Source organism: Mobula hypostoma, chromosome 4 (genome assembly GCF_963921235.1).
Source record: "Mobula hypostoma chromosome 4, sMobHyp1.1, whole genome shotgun sequence".
In the NCBI taxonomy this organism is placed as follows: domain Eukaryota; kingdom Metazoa; phylum Chordata; class Chondrichthyes; order Myliobatiformes; family Myliobatidae; genus Mobula; species Mobula hypostoma.
This window is the reverse complement of record NC_086100.1, coordinates 198,445,384-198,458,157: the sequence shown is the minus strand read 5'-3', so window position 1 is coordinate 198,458,157 and position 12,774 is coordinate 198,445,384. Positions and strand designations below refer to the sequence as shown.

Genomic DNA, 12,774 nt, shown 5'->3' with positions numbered 1-12,774 from the left:
GCCTGCACTTCACTTTCGCTCTAACTGACTGTCCCGGTAGTCCCATAGTTTCTGCCTGCTCCTGTCCCACCGAACTTGTATCTGCCTACCTGGACTCCATTTTGTCACCCATAGTTCAGTCCCTCCCCACCTACATCCGGGATACATCCCATGCCCTCCCACCTCTTCGATAACTTCCAGTTCCCCGGTCCCGACTGCTTCATTTTCACTATGGATGTCCAATCCCTATACACCTCCATTCCCCATCAAGAAGGCCTCAAAGCCCTCGGCTACTTTCTGGATAATAGACCTCACCAGTTCCCCACCACCACTACCCTCCTCCGGTTGGCGGAACTGGTTCTCACACTCAATAACTTCTCTTTTGGCTCTTCCCACTTCCTTCAGACCAAGGGTGTAGCTATAGGAACTTGCATGGGCCCAGCTCTGCCTGCCTCTTCGTTGGTTATGTGGAACAGTCTGTGCTCCAAACCTATTCTGGTACTGCTCCCCAACTTTTCCTTCGGTACATTGACGACTACATTGGTGCTGCTTCCTGCACCTATGCTGAACTCGTCAATTTCATCGACTTTACTTCAAACTTCCACCCAGCCCTCAAATTCACTTGGTCTATCTCGGACACTTCCCTCCTCTTTCTCGATCTCTCGGTCTCCATCTCTGGAGACAGACTGTCCACTGACATCTTCTACAAGCCCACTGACTCTCACAACTACCTCAACTATACCTCCATCAGGCTTGTGGATCTTGGGGAGGAGGTAAAACCGAGCGGTGCGGGGTGTGGGAATTATGAGTTTAGTGGCTGAGGATGGAAGGTCTCCGGAAGTTGATAAGGGCAGTGATGGTACGGGAGACAATGGTTTGATGTTTTTTGGTGGGGTCCTGTTCCAGGAGTAAGTAAGAGGTGGTGTCAGAGAGCTGCCGTTTGTCCTCAGTGAGGTAGAGGTCCGTCCGCCAGACAGGAGCAGGGACAAGAACGCAGACTAGGGCTAGGACATGGATAGACGGGGAACCCACACAAGAAACTATGAACTAGAAGCCTGGGCTTGGGAATGCGGATCCAGGATTAGGAACGATGGGCTAGGAGCCTGTGCTTGGAGTCCGAGCCAGAGACTGGACAAGGATCCAGAACCTAGGTCTTGCCTCGGGCTCGGACCCCAGAACCAGGCGAGGACAGAGACAGAGGGAGTGTGTGTGGGGGGGATAGGGAGGGAGTGTGTGTGTGGTTGATAGAGAGGGAGTGTGTGTGGGGGGGGATAGAGAGGGAGTGTGTGTGTGGGGGGATACAGAGAGGGGAGTGTGTGTGGGGGGATACAGAGAGGGGAGTGTGTGTGGGGGGATACAGAGGGATTGTGTGGGCGATAAAGGGAGAGTGTGTGGGGGTTAGAGAGGGTAAGTATGGGTGGTAAAGGGTGGATTACATTAAATTAGTGTATTGTTGGATACACTGGGGTGTAATTATATCTTATACACAAGAGATCCTACAGATACAAAGTTTTGGAGAAGCTCAGCAGATCAGGCAGCATCTGTGGAAGGGAATAAACAGCCGATGTTTCGGGCCAAGACCCTTCATCAGGACTGGCCAGGAAGGGGGAAGAAGCCAGAATTTCTCGTGTTTAAATTCTGTAGGTGCTGGAAATCCGGAGCAGCACGTATAAAATGCTGAAGGCACTCGCCTCCCCAGCCTCGAGGACATCTTCAAAACGTGATGCCTCAAAAAGGCAACATCCATGGACATGCCCTTTTCCCGCTGCCACCATCGAGGAAGAGGTAGTGGAGCCTGGAGGCACACTTTCAACGTTTCAGGAACATCTCCTCCTGTCCGTCGTCGGATTTCAGAATGAACAATAAACCCATGTACACTACCTTAATTTTCCATTGCCCTCTGTTTGCAATACTCCTTTAATTTATTTTGTAAATACTTATTGTAATTTATGATTTGTTTTTATTATGGATGCCGCAATGTGCTGCTGTCGCGAAACTACAATTTCCACGATATATGTCAGCGATATTAAACCTGATTACGGTTCTGTTTCTGAACTGGGAAGTAGGAATAGAACGGAAGGGTTAAAGAGAAATAACGAAGGGGCTGGTTGGAGAGGGGATGTTCCACTGACTTAGAAATTAATTTAAATTTAAACCTCACATCTTACTCTAAATTGTTCTTAACGGCAACAGCGGATTGCTGAGCGTCTGCGTCAGCGGACCAGGGCGATAGTGAGGATAGAGGATAAAGGATTGAAAGAGGCGAGACGGCGAAACAGGAGACCGGAGACCAGAGCCCGCGCCAGAGCAGACTCTCTCAGACTCTCTCTATCGGCTACACGCGAACCGCGAAACGTATCTGTCACTTAACCACGCAGGGGAATGTCTCCGTCTTTTAAAAATAAAATTTCGACAATTACTGGTATTAAATATTGCAGAAAATTTGACATGTTGAATCTTCTGAATCCCATCGACTGAATCCGCGAAGGAAAAGAGATTCACTCCGGATCTATTCGCAACATGTGCATATTTGGGCCGGGGAACCCTTACCTACGGAACGAAACTAAAACGGTTAGCTCGTTTAACTCCCGCCGACTGTACGGATAGTACATGTACATCTATCGCTTCATGAATATAATCTCAGCCAGTTTTCGATGAATTTTCAGAGTGTTTCTGAACCTTGTACCGTGTGTGTGTGTGTGTGTGTGTGTGTGTGTGTGTGTGTGTGTGTGTGAGAGAGAGAGAGAGAGAGAGAAATTAATCCCGACCATTCTCTATATAAATCTAAACAATAATATTTTCTAGACCAAAGCAAAACATTCTAAACGATCTTTACCAAAATTAGTGTACATGACAAGTTGGAATACTGAAACTGTTTCCGAGACAATTTATAATATATGGAACTCCAGCCGATTTATGGTAAACTCAGTTTAATGCTATAATATTATTTCAAGGCTCTTGAATTTTATTGAAAATGATTTTTTAATCAACTAGATAAAAAAGCATGTTGTTGATTCGGTGGGAGACGGTGGAGGAGAGGGTTTATATATCTGTGTGTGTGTGTGTGTGTGTGTGTGTGTGTGTGTGTGAAGTAGTAAGCATTGATGCGATTTTAAGCTTTGACATGCCAATCTGGGATAGGAAAGGACTTGCTGACCTGTGTTTGACCCTTTCTTGCTTGTCTCATGAGTTTTCGTTTAGATTCACACTCGCCTGAGACCAAATGGGATTAAATCATATATTCTGAGTTGTTTCTAATAACCCACACAAAATGCTGGAGGAACTCAGCAGGTCAGGCAGCACCTATGGAGGGAAATGAACAGTTCTGATGCCCTGATGACGGGTCTCGGCCTGAAACATCGACTGTTTATTAATTTCCATAGACGCTGCCTGCCCTGCAGAGTTCGTCCTGTATTTTGTGTGTGTAGCGCTGGTTTCCCAGCATCTGCCGAATATCTTGTGGTGATTCTCAGCGCATATCTGATGTGATGTGTTCGTTATCTGTGGGATATATCTGTGTTCAAGGCCCAACTTCTGCTCACAAACTATCGTTCACAGTGTATAAATGTCCCCGTTCTCTCTGCCGCTTCGTTCAGTATCGAGGCTTGTTTAGTAAAAAACATCGGAGGCTAGAACAAACGCCATCTCAACGTTACAAAAACGGTATAGTTGCTCTTGCAAGTAAACCGCACAGGCGGGTTTGTTCTGCGGAGAAAGGGAATCCGAGGACGCCGTGGTAAAAGGGGAGATAAAATTCCCATTCACTCCCCCACCTCCATAAAAAAAACGAACAGAATAACCCCTACTTACGGGAAACACAACGCAGTTTTCGGAGTGATTCAACAGACCTTGTGTGGGAAGTGGACCAAGTTTCTAAACCTAAAACTCGGGCGTCTGTCCGCTTACACACGCGAATTTGACTGGGATCCTATCTTCCCACTATCTGAATTTTGAACATTTAAACTGTATGCAGAGAAAAGGAGGGGAAACTAAATTGGTTTCTCCATTTATAAAAACCACATTTAGAGCAGAAGGGGAAAATGTTACTCCGCCTAGGCGCAAAGTAATAAATTCCAGAGAGAAACTCTATTTCTGTTGAGAGAGAGAGAGAGAGAGAGAGAGAGAGAGAGATGGAGACTGCAGACAGACAGATGGACAGAGACAGACAGAGAAAGAGTTAGACAGAGGTAGGGAGAGAGAGAGTCAGAGAGCGAGGGGGGAGAGAAAGATGGAGAGAGAGATCGAGAGAGAGAGAGACAGGCAGGGAGAAAAAGATGGAGAGAAAGAATGAGAGAGGGAGATAAAAGGAGAGAGTGAGAGAGACTGAGATAGAGAGATGGCGAGAGAGAGGGGAGAGAGGGGCAGACAGAAGCGGGAAAGAGAGACAGAGACAGAGAGAAAAAGATGGAAAGAAAGAACGAGAGAAGGAGATAAAAAGGAGAGAGATGTAGAGAATGAGAGAGACACTGGGATAGAGAGAAGGGAGAGAGGTCAGACAGAAAGAGAGACAGAGAGAAAAGGGAGAGAGATTGAGAAAGCGAGAGGGAAAGAAAAGGGAGAAAGACAGAATGAGAGGAAGATGTAGTGAGAGAAGGAGCAGAGAGGCGCAAAAGAATATTTGTCTAAACCTTTATTTAGATACTAATCTTCAGAACAGCAACGACTCCTGTCAAAATTAAAATTTATGTAACTTATTAATTTTCCAAACGGGATTTAATTTAGGGTAACCCCTCCAAGTTCAACGGAAACGATTTTTTTTCCATCTAACTGACTTTTATTTTAGATTTCCAGCGTTTACATTTCCTCCCATTATCCGGTCAATTTCATTGCTGTTCTGGGCAGTTTTAGGGGCTTGGCTTTTGTTTATTTCACGTAATAAATTCTCCTTAGGTATTTTATTTAAAATAACAACAAATACTGAGCAAAAACCCGGAGTTTTGTTGGAATAATAGTTAGAATTGTTAAAATTAAATAAAAAGCGCGGTCTGACGGATTATCTGAGACCCCGGCGAATTAGCCGAACTGTCGATTTTAATCTATAAAGGACAAATATTAAATAAAAATTGGATTTAGTGCAGACACGTAGTTCAGCATGATAATACAAAGAGGGAAAGAGCGCGCCAGTCCAGATATAATCGGCTACGATTGATTTCTATTTATTGCGAGGCTTTAAAAAAAACATGTAATTACGCTAAAAACGGCTGTATATAATACCTAAATAAATTTAAGTAGATTAAAAGTACGTTGAAGAATGAAGAATCTCCTAGATGATCGATACACGATAAAGAAGCCGGGATATATTGGACAGAAATAACCGGAGCGAGTTACAACTCAAGGCTGCGCGCTCTCCCGGGTTAATATCCGTCCACAAAGTTCGGAGTTGCGTTCCTAGAATAAATCCGGAGATTTGCGGAGAAAATAATGCACAATAATTTTTTTTTTGTGTGTGTGTTACCACAGGCGTGAGTTTGCCAGCGACCGCTGGCGGCGAAAACTCGTCGCGCTTGGGCCAATTTAATTATAATGACCTGGCGATATTTTAAAAATCAGATATACATATTCAAAAATTAAATCGAATTCCATGCAAAAATGGCGGTGAGAATGGGGTGGTGGGGAGGTGATTCCTGGGATTTCCCCGCGTCTCCCTCCCTTCCCTTCTCTCTCTCTCAGTGCCGTATATTTTGGAAAGAGGTTGGTAAATGTTCAGAGACCAACGCTGGAGATCATTCGAATTATCTATCCGTCTTAAAAAAAACAAACCGAACCGGCTTCCCGTGTGTGTCGCTTCATATGTAGCGTTCCAATGCAGATCTAAAATTCCGATATTCTGTAACATTGTTTTGCAATTCCATTTTCATGCACATCCACCCTATATCGCTTTTTTGCGTATTATTTTCTTCTTACGCTTTCCTCCCATCACCCCTGAAACTTTTATTTTAATTGTTAAATATTATTTCTTAGTATCGTTTCCAACCTCGTTTCCCCTTTACCTCGGACCAGAATTCTCCGGCAGTAATCGGGGTCACCGACAGACAGTTCCACCTCTCCGCCTTCGTCTGAAGCAGTGGCGGCGCTGGAGGAAGTCCCCGGAATATCCCTCGGCTCCTGGCCTGCCGCCGAGCTTTCGGGTTCGTTGTCCGGTCCGTCACTGCCCGCCCGTTCCCCAGCTTCATCGTTCATTGTGCCGGACCCGGAACCCGGTGCAAAGATTCCCTCGGATGTAGTCAGCGTCTCTCTCTCTCTCTCTCTGTCGCTCTCTCTCTCTCTCTCTCTCTCTATTTCTCTCTCCCTCTCTCTCTGTTCGTCTGCCTGTCTGTCTCTCTTTCTCTCTCCCCTCCCCTCCCTCTCTCTTTCTCCCCTCGCTTTCTCGCTTTCTCTGTCTCTTTCTCGCCCTCCCTCTCTCAATTTCTCCCTCCCCTCTCTCTCTCCGCCCTCCCCCGCTCTCTCACACACGCTCTCTCTCGCTCTCTCTCCCCCCCTCTCTCCGTTCCTCCCTCTCTCTTTCCCACTCCCACTCCCTGTCTTTCTCCCTCTCTCTCTCTCTCTCTCACACACACTCACTCTCTCCCCTCCACCCCCCCACCCCCCCACCACATTCTCCCTCTTTGGGGTCACGCCCAGTTGCTAGAGACATCAGCCTGTTCATGGTCAACATTGTGGATCGGAAGACATCGGTTGGTGTTAGTTCAGAACCCGCCCTGACCAGTGAAGAATTTACCCACTCCAGCACACCATCAGACCCACCAGCCTGCAGGAAGGAGTGTGGCCAATTTGTGCAGGCGACTTCGGTCTGACTGTGCCGGGCGTTTAGGTTCCCAATTTGCGTCTGGGAGACTAGAAGTGACGGGGGTCGGGGATAGGGCGTCGGGGGCCGGGTGTTTTGGGAAAGTGAGAGGGGTATTGTTGGTTGGAGGGAGGCAAATCCGAGTTGCAGCGGTGTTTCCAGCCACATCTTCCCCATGGCGAGACGGCACCGTGTTCCTCACGAGAGCTGAGGTAAGGACTGGGTCAGGTCCGCGGCGTGAGTGCCCACCGTTTTCTCTATCCCGATGACGGGTCTCGGCCTGAAACGTCGACTGTTTACTCATTTCCATGGACGCTGCCTGGCCTGCTGAGTTGCTCCAGCATTCTGAGTGTGTTGCTTTGAATTCCCAGTATCTGCAGAAGTTCTCGCGGTTCTCTCCATCACCGGCCGCCCGTGCTGCCAACCCAGAGAGGAACACCAGTGAGTGGGGGTACTTCTCAATACACCGCCAGGCCCATCGTAACTTCCTGCCTGATGCCGTGAGCCGTTCATTTGGTACAATGAAAGGGATAGGAGCAATGGTGGCATTGAGGGTGATCCACGGAGAAAAGTCTCCGGCTGATAGTCACAGAGAGAGAGAGAACCCCCAGGTAGAGTAAGCGGCATTCTCGAGACAGACAAACAGAACATAAACATAAAACAGAGAAATCTACAGCACATTACAGGCCCACGATGTTGTGCCGACCATGTAACCTTCTCTAGAAACTGCCCAGAATTTCCCTATTTTTCTAAGCTCCATGTACCTATCTAAGAGTCTCTTAGAAGACCCTATTGTATCCGCCTCCACCAGTGTCGCCTGCATTGCATTCCACGCACCCATCACTCTCTGTGTGAAAAACACAGATATCCCCCTTGAATCTACTTCCTTAAAAATAAACCCCCTCATGTTAGACATTTCCGCTCTGGGGAAAGCCTCTGGCTATCCACACGATCAATGCCTCTCATCATCTTATACACCTCTATCAGGTCACCTCTCATCCTCCGTCGCTCCAAGGAGAAAAGGCCAAGTTCACTCAATCTATTCTCATGTGGCATGCTCCCCAATCCAGGCAACATCCTTGTAAATCTCCTCTGCACTCTCTCTATAGTACCCACATCCTTCCTGTAATGAGGTGACCAGAAATGGACACAGTACTCCAAGTGGGATCTAACTAAGGTCTTATATAGCTGTAATATTACCTTACGGCTCTTGAACTCATTCCCTCGGCTGATGAATGCCGACACACCATACGTCTTCTTAACAACACTGTCAACGTGCGCAGCAGCTTTGAGTGTCCCATGGACATGGACCCCAAGATCTCTCTGATCCTCCACACTGCCAAGAGTCTTACTATTAATATTATATACTGTCTTCAAAATGGACCTACCAAAATGAACCACTTCACACTTATCTGGGTTGAAGTCCATCTGCCACTTCTCAGCCCAGTCCTGCATCCTATCGATGTCCCGTTGTAACCTCTGAGAACACCCCTTCAGACTATCCACAACACACCCAACTCTTGCATCATCGGCAAACTTACTAACCCACCCTTTTACTTCCTCATCCAGGTCATTTATAAAAATCACAACGAGGAGGGGTCCCAGAACAGATCCATGTGGAACACTACTGGTCACCGTCCTCCATGCAGATTATGAACCATCTACAACCACACTTTGCCTTCTGTGGGCAAGCCAATTCTGAATCCACAAAGCAAGGTCTCTTTGGATCCCATGCCTCCTTACTTTCTAAAGGAGCCTGACATAGGGAGCCTTACTGAAATCCATATACACTACATTCACTGCTCTACCTTTATCAATGTGTTTTGTAACATCCTCAAAGAATTCAATCTGACTCCTACAGCACGACCTGCCCTTGGCAAAGCCATGCTGACTATCCCTAATCAGATTATGTCTCTCCAAATGCTCATAAATCCTCCAACAACTTGCCCACTCACTGGTCTATAATTTCCTGAATTATCTCCACTCCCTTTCTTGAATAAAGGAACAACATTTGCAACTCTCCAATCCTCTAGTACTTCTCCCTTCCCTATTGATGATGCAAAGATCATCGCCAGAGGCTCAGCAATCTCCTCCCTCACTTCCCACAGTAGCCTGGGGTGTATCTCATCTGGTCCGCGTGACTTTCCTAACTGAATACCATTCAAAAGCTCCAGCTCATCTTCTTTCTTAATGTCTATACACTCAAGTGTTTCAGTGCGCTGTAAGTCATCCCCACAATTGCCAAGGTCCTTTTCACTGGTGAATACTGAAGCAACATTGAGGACCTCCACTACCTCCTCCGGCTCTATGCACGTGTTTCCAATATCGCTCCTGATTGGTCCTATTCTTACTTGGAGAATGCCTTGGGGTTTTCCTTAATCCTGCTCGCCAAGGTTTTCTCATGGCCCCTGCTAGCTCTACTAATTTCATTCTTGAGCTCCTTCCTAGCACCCTTGTAATTTTCTAGAGCTCTAACAGTACCTAGTTTCTTGAACCTTTCGTAAGCCTTTCTTATCTTCTTAACGAGATTTTCCACATCATTTGTACACCATGGTTCTTAAACCCTACCATCCTTTCCCTGCCTCAACCTATACAGAACGCCATGCAAATGTTTACTGAACGTTTGCCACATTTCTGCCGTGTATTTCCCTGAGAACATCTGCTCCCAAGTTCCTGTCTAATAGCGTCATATTTCCCCCGACCCAATTAATTTTTTTCCTAAATTGTCTGCTCCTATGCCTCTCCAGTGCTATGGTAAAGGAGATAGAGTTGTGGTCACTACCTCCAAAATGCTCTCCCACTGAGAGATCTGACACCTGGCCAGGTTCATTTCCCAATACCAAATCAAGTACAGCCTCTCCTCTAGTAGGCTTATTTACATATTGTGTGAGGAAACCTTCCTGAACACACCTAACAAACTCCACCCCATCTAAACCCCTTGTGCTAAGGAGATGTCAGTCAATATTAGGAAAATTAAAATCTCCCACCACCACGACCCTGTTATTGCAATGTTCCAGAATCTGCCTCCCTAGCTGGTCCTCGACGTCTCTCTTACTAGTGGGGGGGGGGGTGTCTATAAAAAAAAACCAGTAGAGTTATTGCCCCCTTCCTCTTTCTGACTTCCACCCACAACGACTCAGTAGATAATCCCTCCATGACTTCCTCCTTTTCTACAGCAGTGACACTATCCCTAATTAGCAATGCCACACCCCACCTCTTTTGCCTCCCTCTCTGTTCTTTTTGAAACATCTAAAGCCCGGAACACTCAGCAGCCATTCCTGCCCCTGAGACGTCCAAGTCTCTGTAATGGCCACAACGTGCTAGTTTCAATTATTGATCCATGCTCTAAGTTCATCCGCCTTGCTTATGATACTCCTTGCATTAAAATAGACAACTGTCAACCATCTGGCTCAGTGCATCTTTGCTCTATCATCTGCTTATACTTCCTCACAAGCTCCCAACAAGCTGCCACTGCTTGTATGCCCACTGCCCCATCCTCTGCCTCTTCGCTTCTGTTCCCACCCCACTTCACATCTAGTTTAAACCCTCCCCAATAGCATTAACAAACCTCCCTCCCTCCCAGGATCTCGATTCCCCTCCAGTTCAGGTGCAACCCATCCCAGTTGTACAGGTCACCCCTTCCCCAGAAAATGTTCCAATGATCCAAGAGTTTGAAACCCTGCCCCCTGCACCATCTCCTCAGCCACTCATTCATCGGCTCTATCTTCCTGTTCTGACCTTCACTAGCTCTGGGCACCGGGAGTAATCCGGTGATTACCATCTTGGAGATCCTGCTCTTCAACCTCGTTCCTAACTCCCTAAACTTACTGTGCAGGACCTCTACCCCCCTCCTGCCTACGTCATTGGTACCAACATGTACCACGACCTCTGGCTGCTCACCCTCCCCTTCAATAGTATTCTGCAACCGCTCAGAGACATCCTGGACCCCAGCACCCGGGAGGCAACACACTATCCTGGAGTCCCTTTTGCTGGCGCAGAATCTCCTATCTGTCCCCCTAACTATCGACGGCCAGACAGGCAGGTAGATAGATAGATAGACGGATGGATAGATAGATAGATAGGTAGGTAGACGGACGGATAGACGGATAGATAGATAGATAGATAGATAGATAGATAGATAGATGAATAGATAGATAGATGGATAGAGACGTATTGATAGACAGATAGATATAGATAGATAGACAGACAGACTGACTGACAGATAGATAGGAGATAGGTATACAAGGAAATAGATTCAGGAACTGCTGGAAATACTCATTGGTTCAGACAGCATATCTCTCCACTCACGCTGTCTGTTCTATTGAATATTTGATGCATTTTTAAAAATTTTATTTCGAGTTTCAGGAAACTGCTGTGTTTTTTTTACTTTGAGCTCTGTATTTGTGGATATGGAGTCAGACATGTTCGTAGAAGGAGTCTAGTTGGAGAGGACCGGATATTATTTGTGTTCAGATATAGGGGAGAATAGAGAGGTGGGCGATAATGTGATGATGACCAGACTGGAGAAGACAAAGCAAGTATTTTATGGAACACGAATTTCATTGGGTGCTTCGATTGATTTGTGGATAGAGGATTGAATTAGAATCGGGGTTATTATCCCGTGTCATGAAACGTGTGCTTTGCGGCAGCAGTACTGTGTAATTTATAACATATTGTATATTTTATGTGAATAGAGAATCGTAATTGAATTGTATAACTGCCTATGACACCCTAAAGCTTCAATTTGAGAGACTTGCACTTACACCTTTGCTCTAAACCCGTCTTCAAGAAAACTGCGCTTCGGCCACGAAGCGGGGTCTGAGAATGGTCACCGAGGGGTTAACGAGTCCAGCTGAAGCTCGGTTGTCTCTCGGACCTTAATTCGGGACATGATGTGCATAAACACACAGGACTGAAGGTTTTGGCCCGAAACGCCTGACCAGCATTGTGTGTGTGGTGCTCAAGATTGCCAGCATCTACAGAATCTCTTCTTTCTCGTGTAAAGTGTTCAGATCCTCTGTAAAAATCACGGGGAAGGAGTTGCTCCTTGGCGGGTCCTCCCTAATCGCCGGCACTGTGTTCTCGCTCGCTCGCTGTCCAGCACGCTATTGCTATTTTTCGCAGCCCGTCATCGGTCCGTCCGCAAACTAAACTCCACAACTGTTTGGGTTGAGAAAGAGGCGGCCGAGCGATACTGTCCAGAGAGAAGGATATTTTGGCGCCGGAACGCGTAGTGACATTTGTGGCCTGTCCCCAGCACAACCACGGTTGTTAACGCCAACGACGCATTTCGCTGTATCAGTGTACACGGAATAAATGAAAGCATGAATCCTAACCAGAGGCCGACCCGAGATCCCTTCCGAGTCAGAATCAGGTTTCATGGCCTGAAATCTATTGTCTTATTGCAGCAGTACAGCACTAAGACAGAAATTACTAGAAATGACAAGATAAATAAATAGTGCCAGAAATAGCAACTACGGAAGGAGGAGAGTTGGACGTGGGTCTAGCAACCCGATCCGTAAAAATCCAGAGCCACAGAGATCCTACAGAAGCTCCGAAGACCTCAACCCTGGGAGAGGAAGGATACACCAAGAAGATGGGCTACACCTGGGGCCGACTTGAAAGACTGGCCCAGGACGGAGAACTCCGGCGATATGCTGTCGGCGGCCTTTGGCCCATAGGTGTGATGAGCTTAAGTAACTAAGCAAGCAAAGCAATAAGCAAGAAAGGTAATGTTCTCTTCAATAGCAATGATAGTTATTAGTGTACAGTGTAACCATGACGACGGTTTGGTATCTGGCAATCTACTGAAATGCATTTAATCCTTTCAATACTGTACTTCTATTCAGAACATAGAACAAGATGTTTTGCCTATAATTTTACCTGCTCTAAGATCAATCTAACCCTTCCTGCCCTCATATCCCTCCAGTTTTCCATCATCCATATGCCTACCTAAGAGTCTCTTAAATGTCCCTAATGTATCTGCCTCGACTCGCCACTCTCTGTAAAAT

General features: G+C 46.5%; 1 protein-coding gene across 1 annotated transcript in view; it reads right to left on the bottom strand.

Annotated features, from left to right (window-relative positions):
* Window positions 1-6,159, bottom strand: part of vax2 (ventral anterior homeobox 2) — a 39,607-nt gene extending 33,448 nt beyond the window's left edge. Inside the window, exon 1 of the mRNA XM_063047346.1 lies at window positions 5,970-6,159. Coding sequence (XP_062903416.1) covers window positions 5,970-6,159 — 190 coding nt within the window. The remainder of the gene's footprint in view (window positions 1-5,969) is intronic.
* Window positions 6,160-12,774: the final 6,615 nt, after the last annotated feature.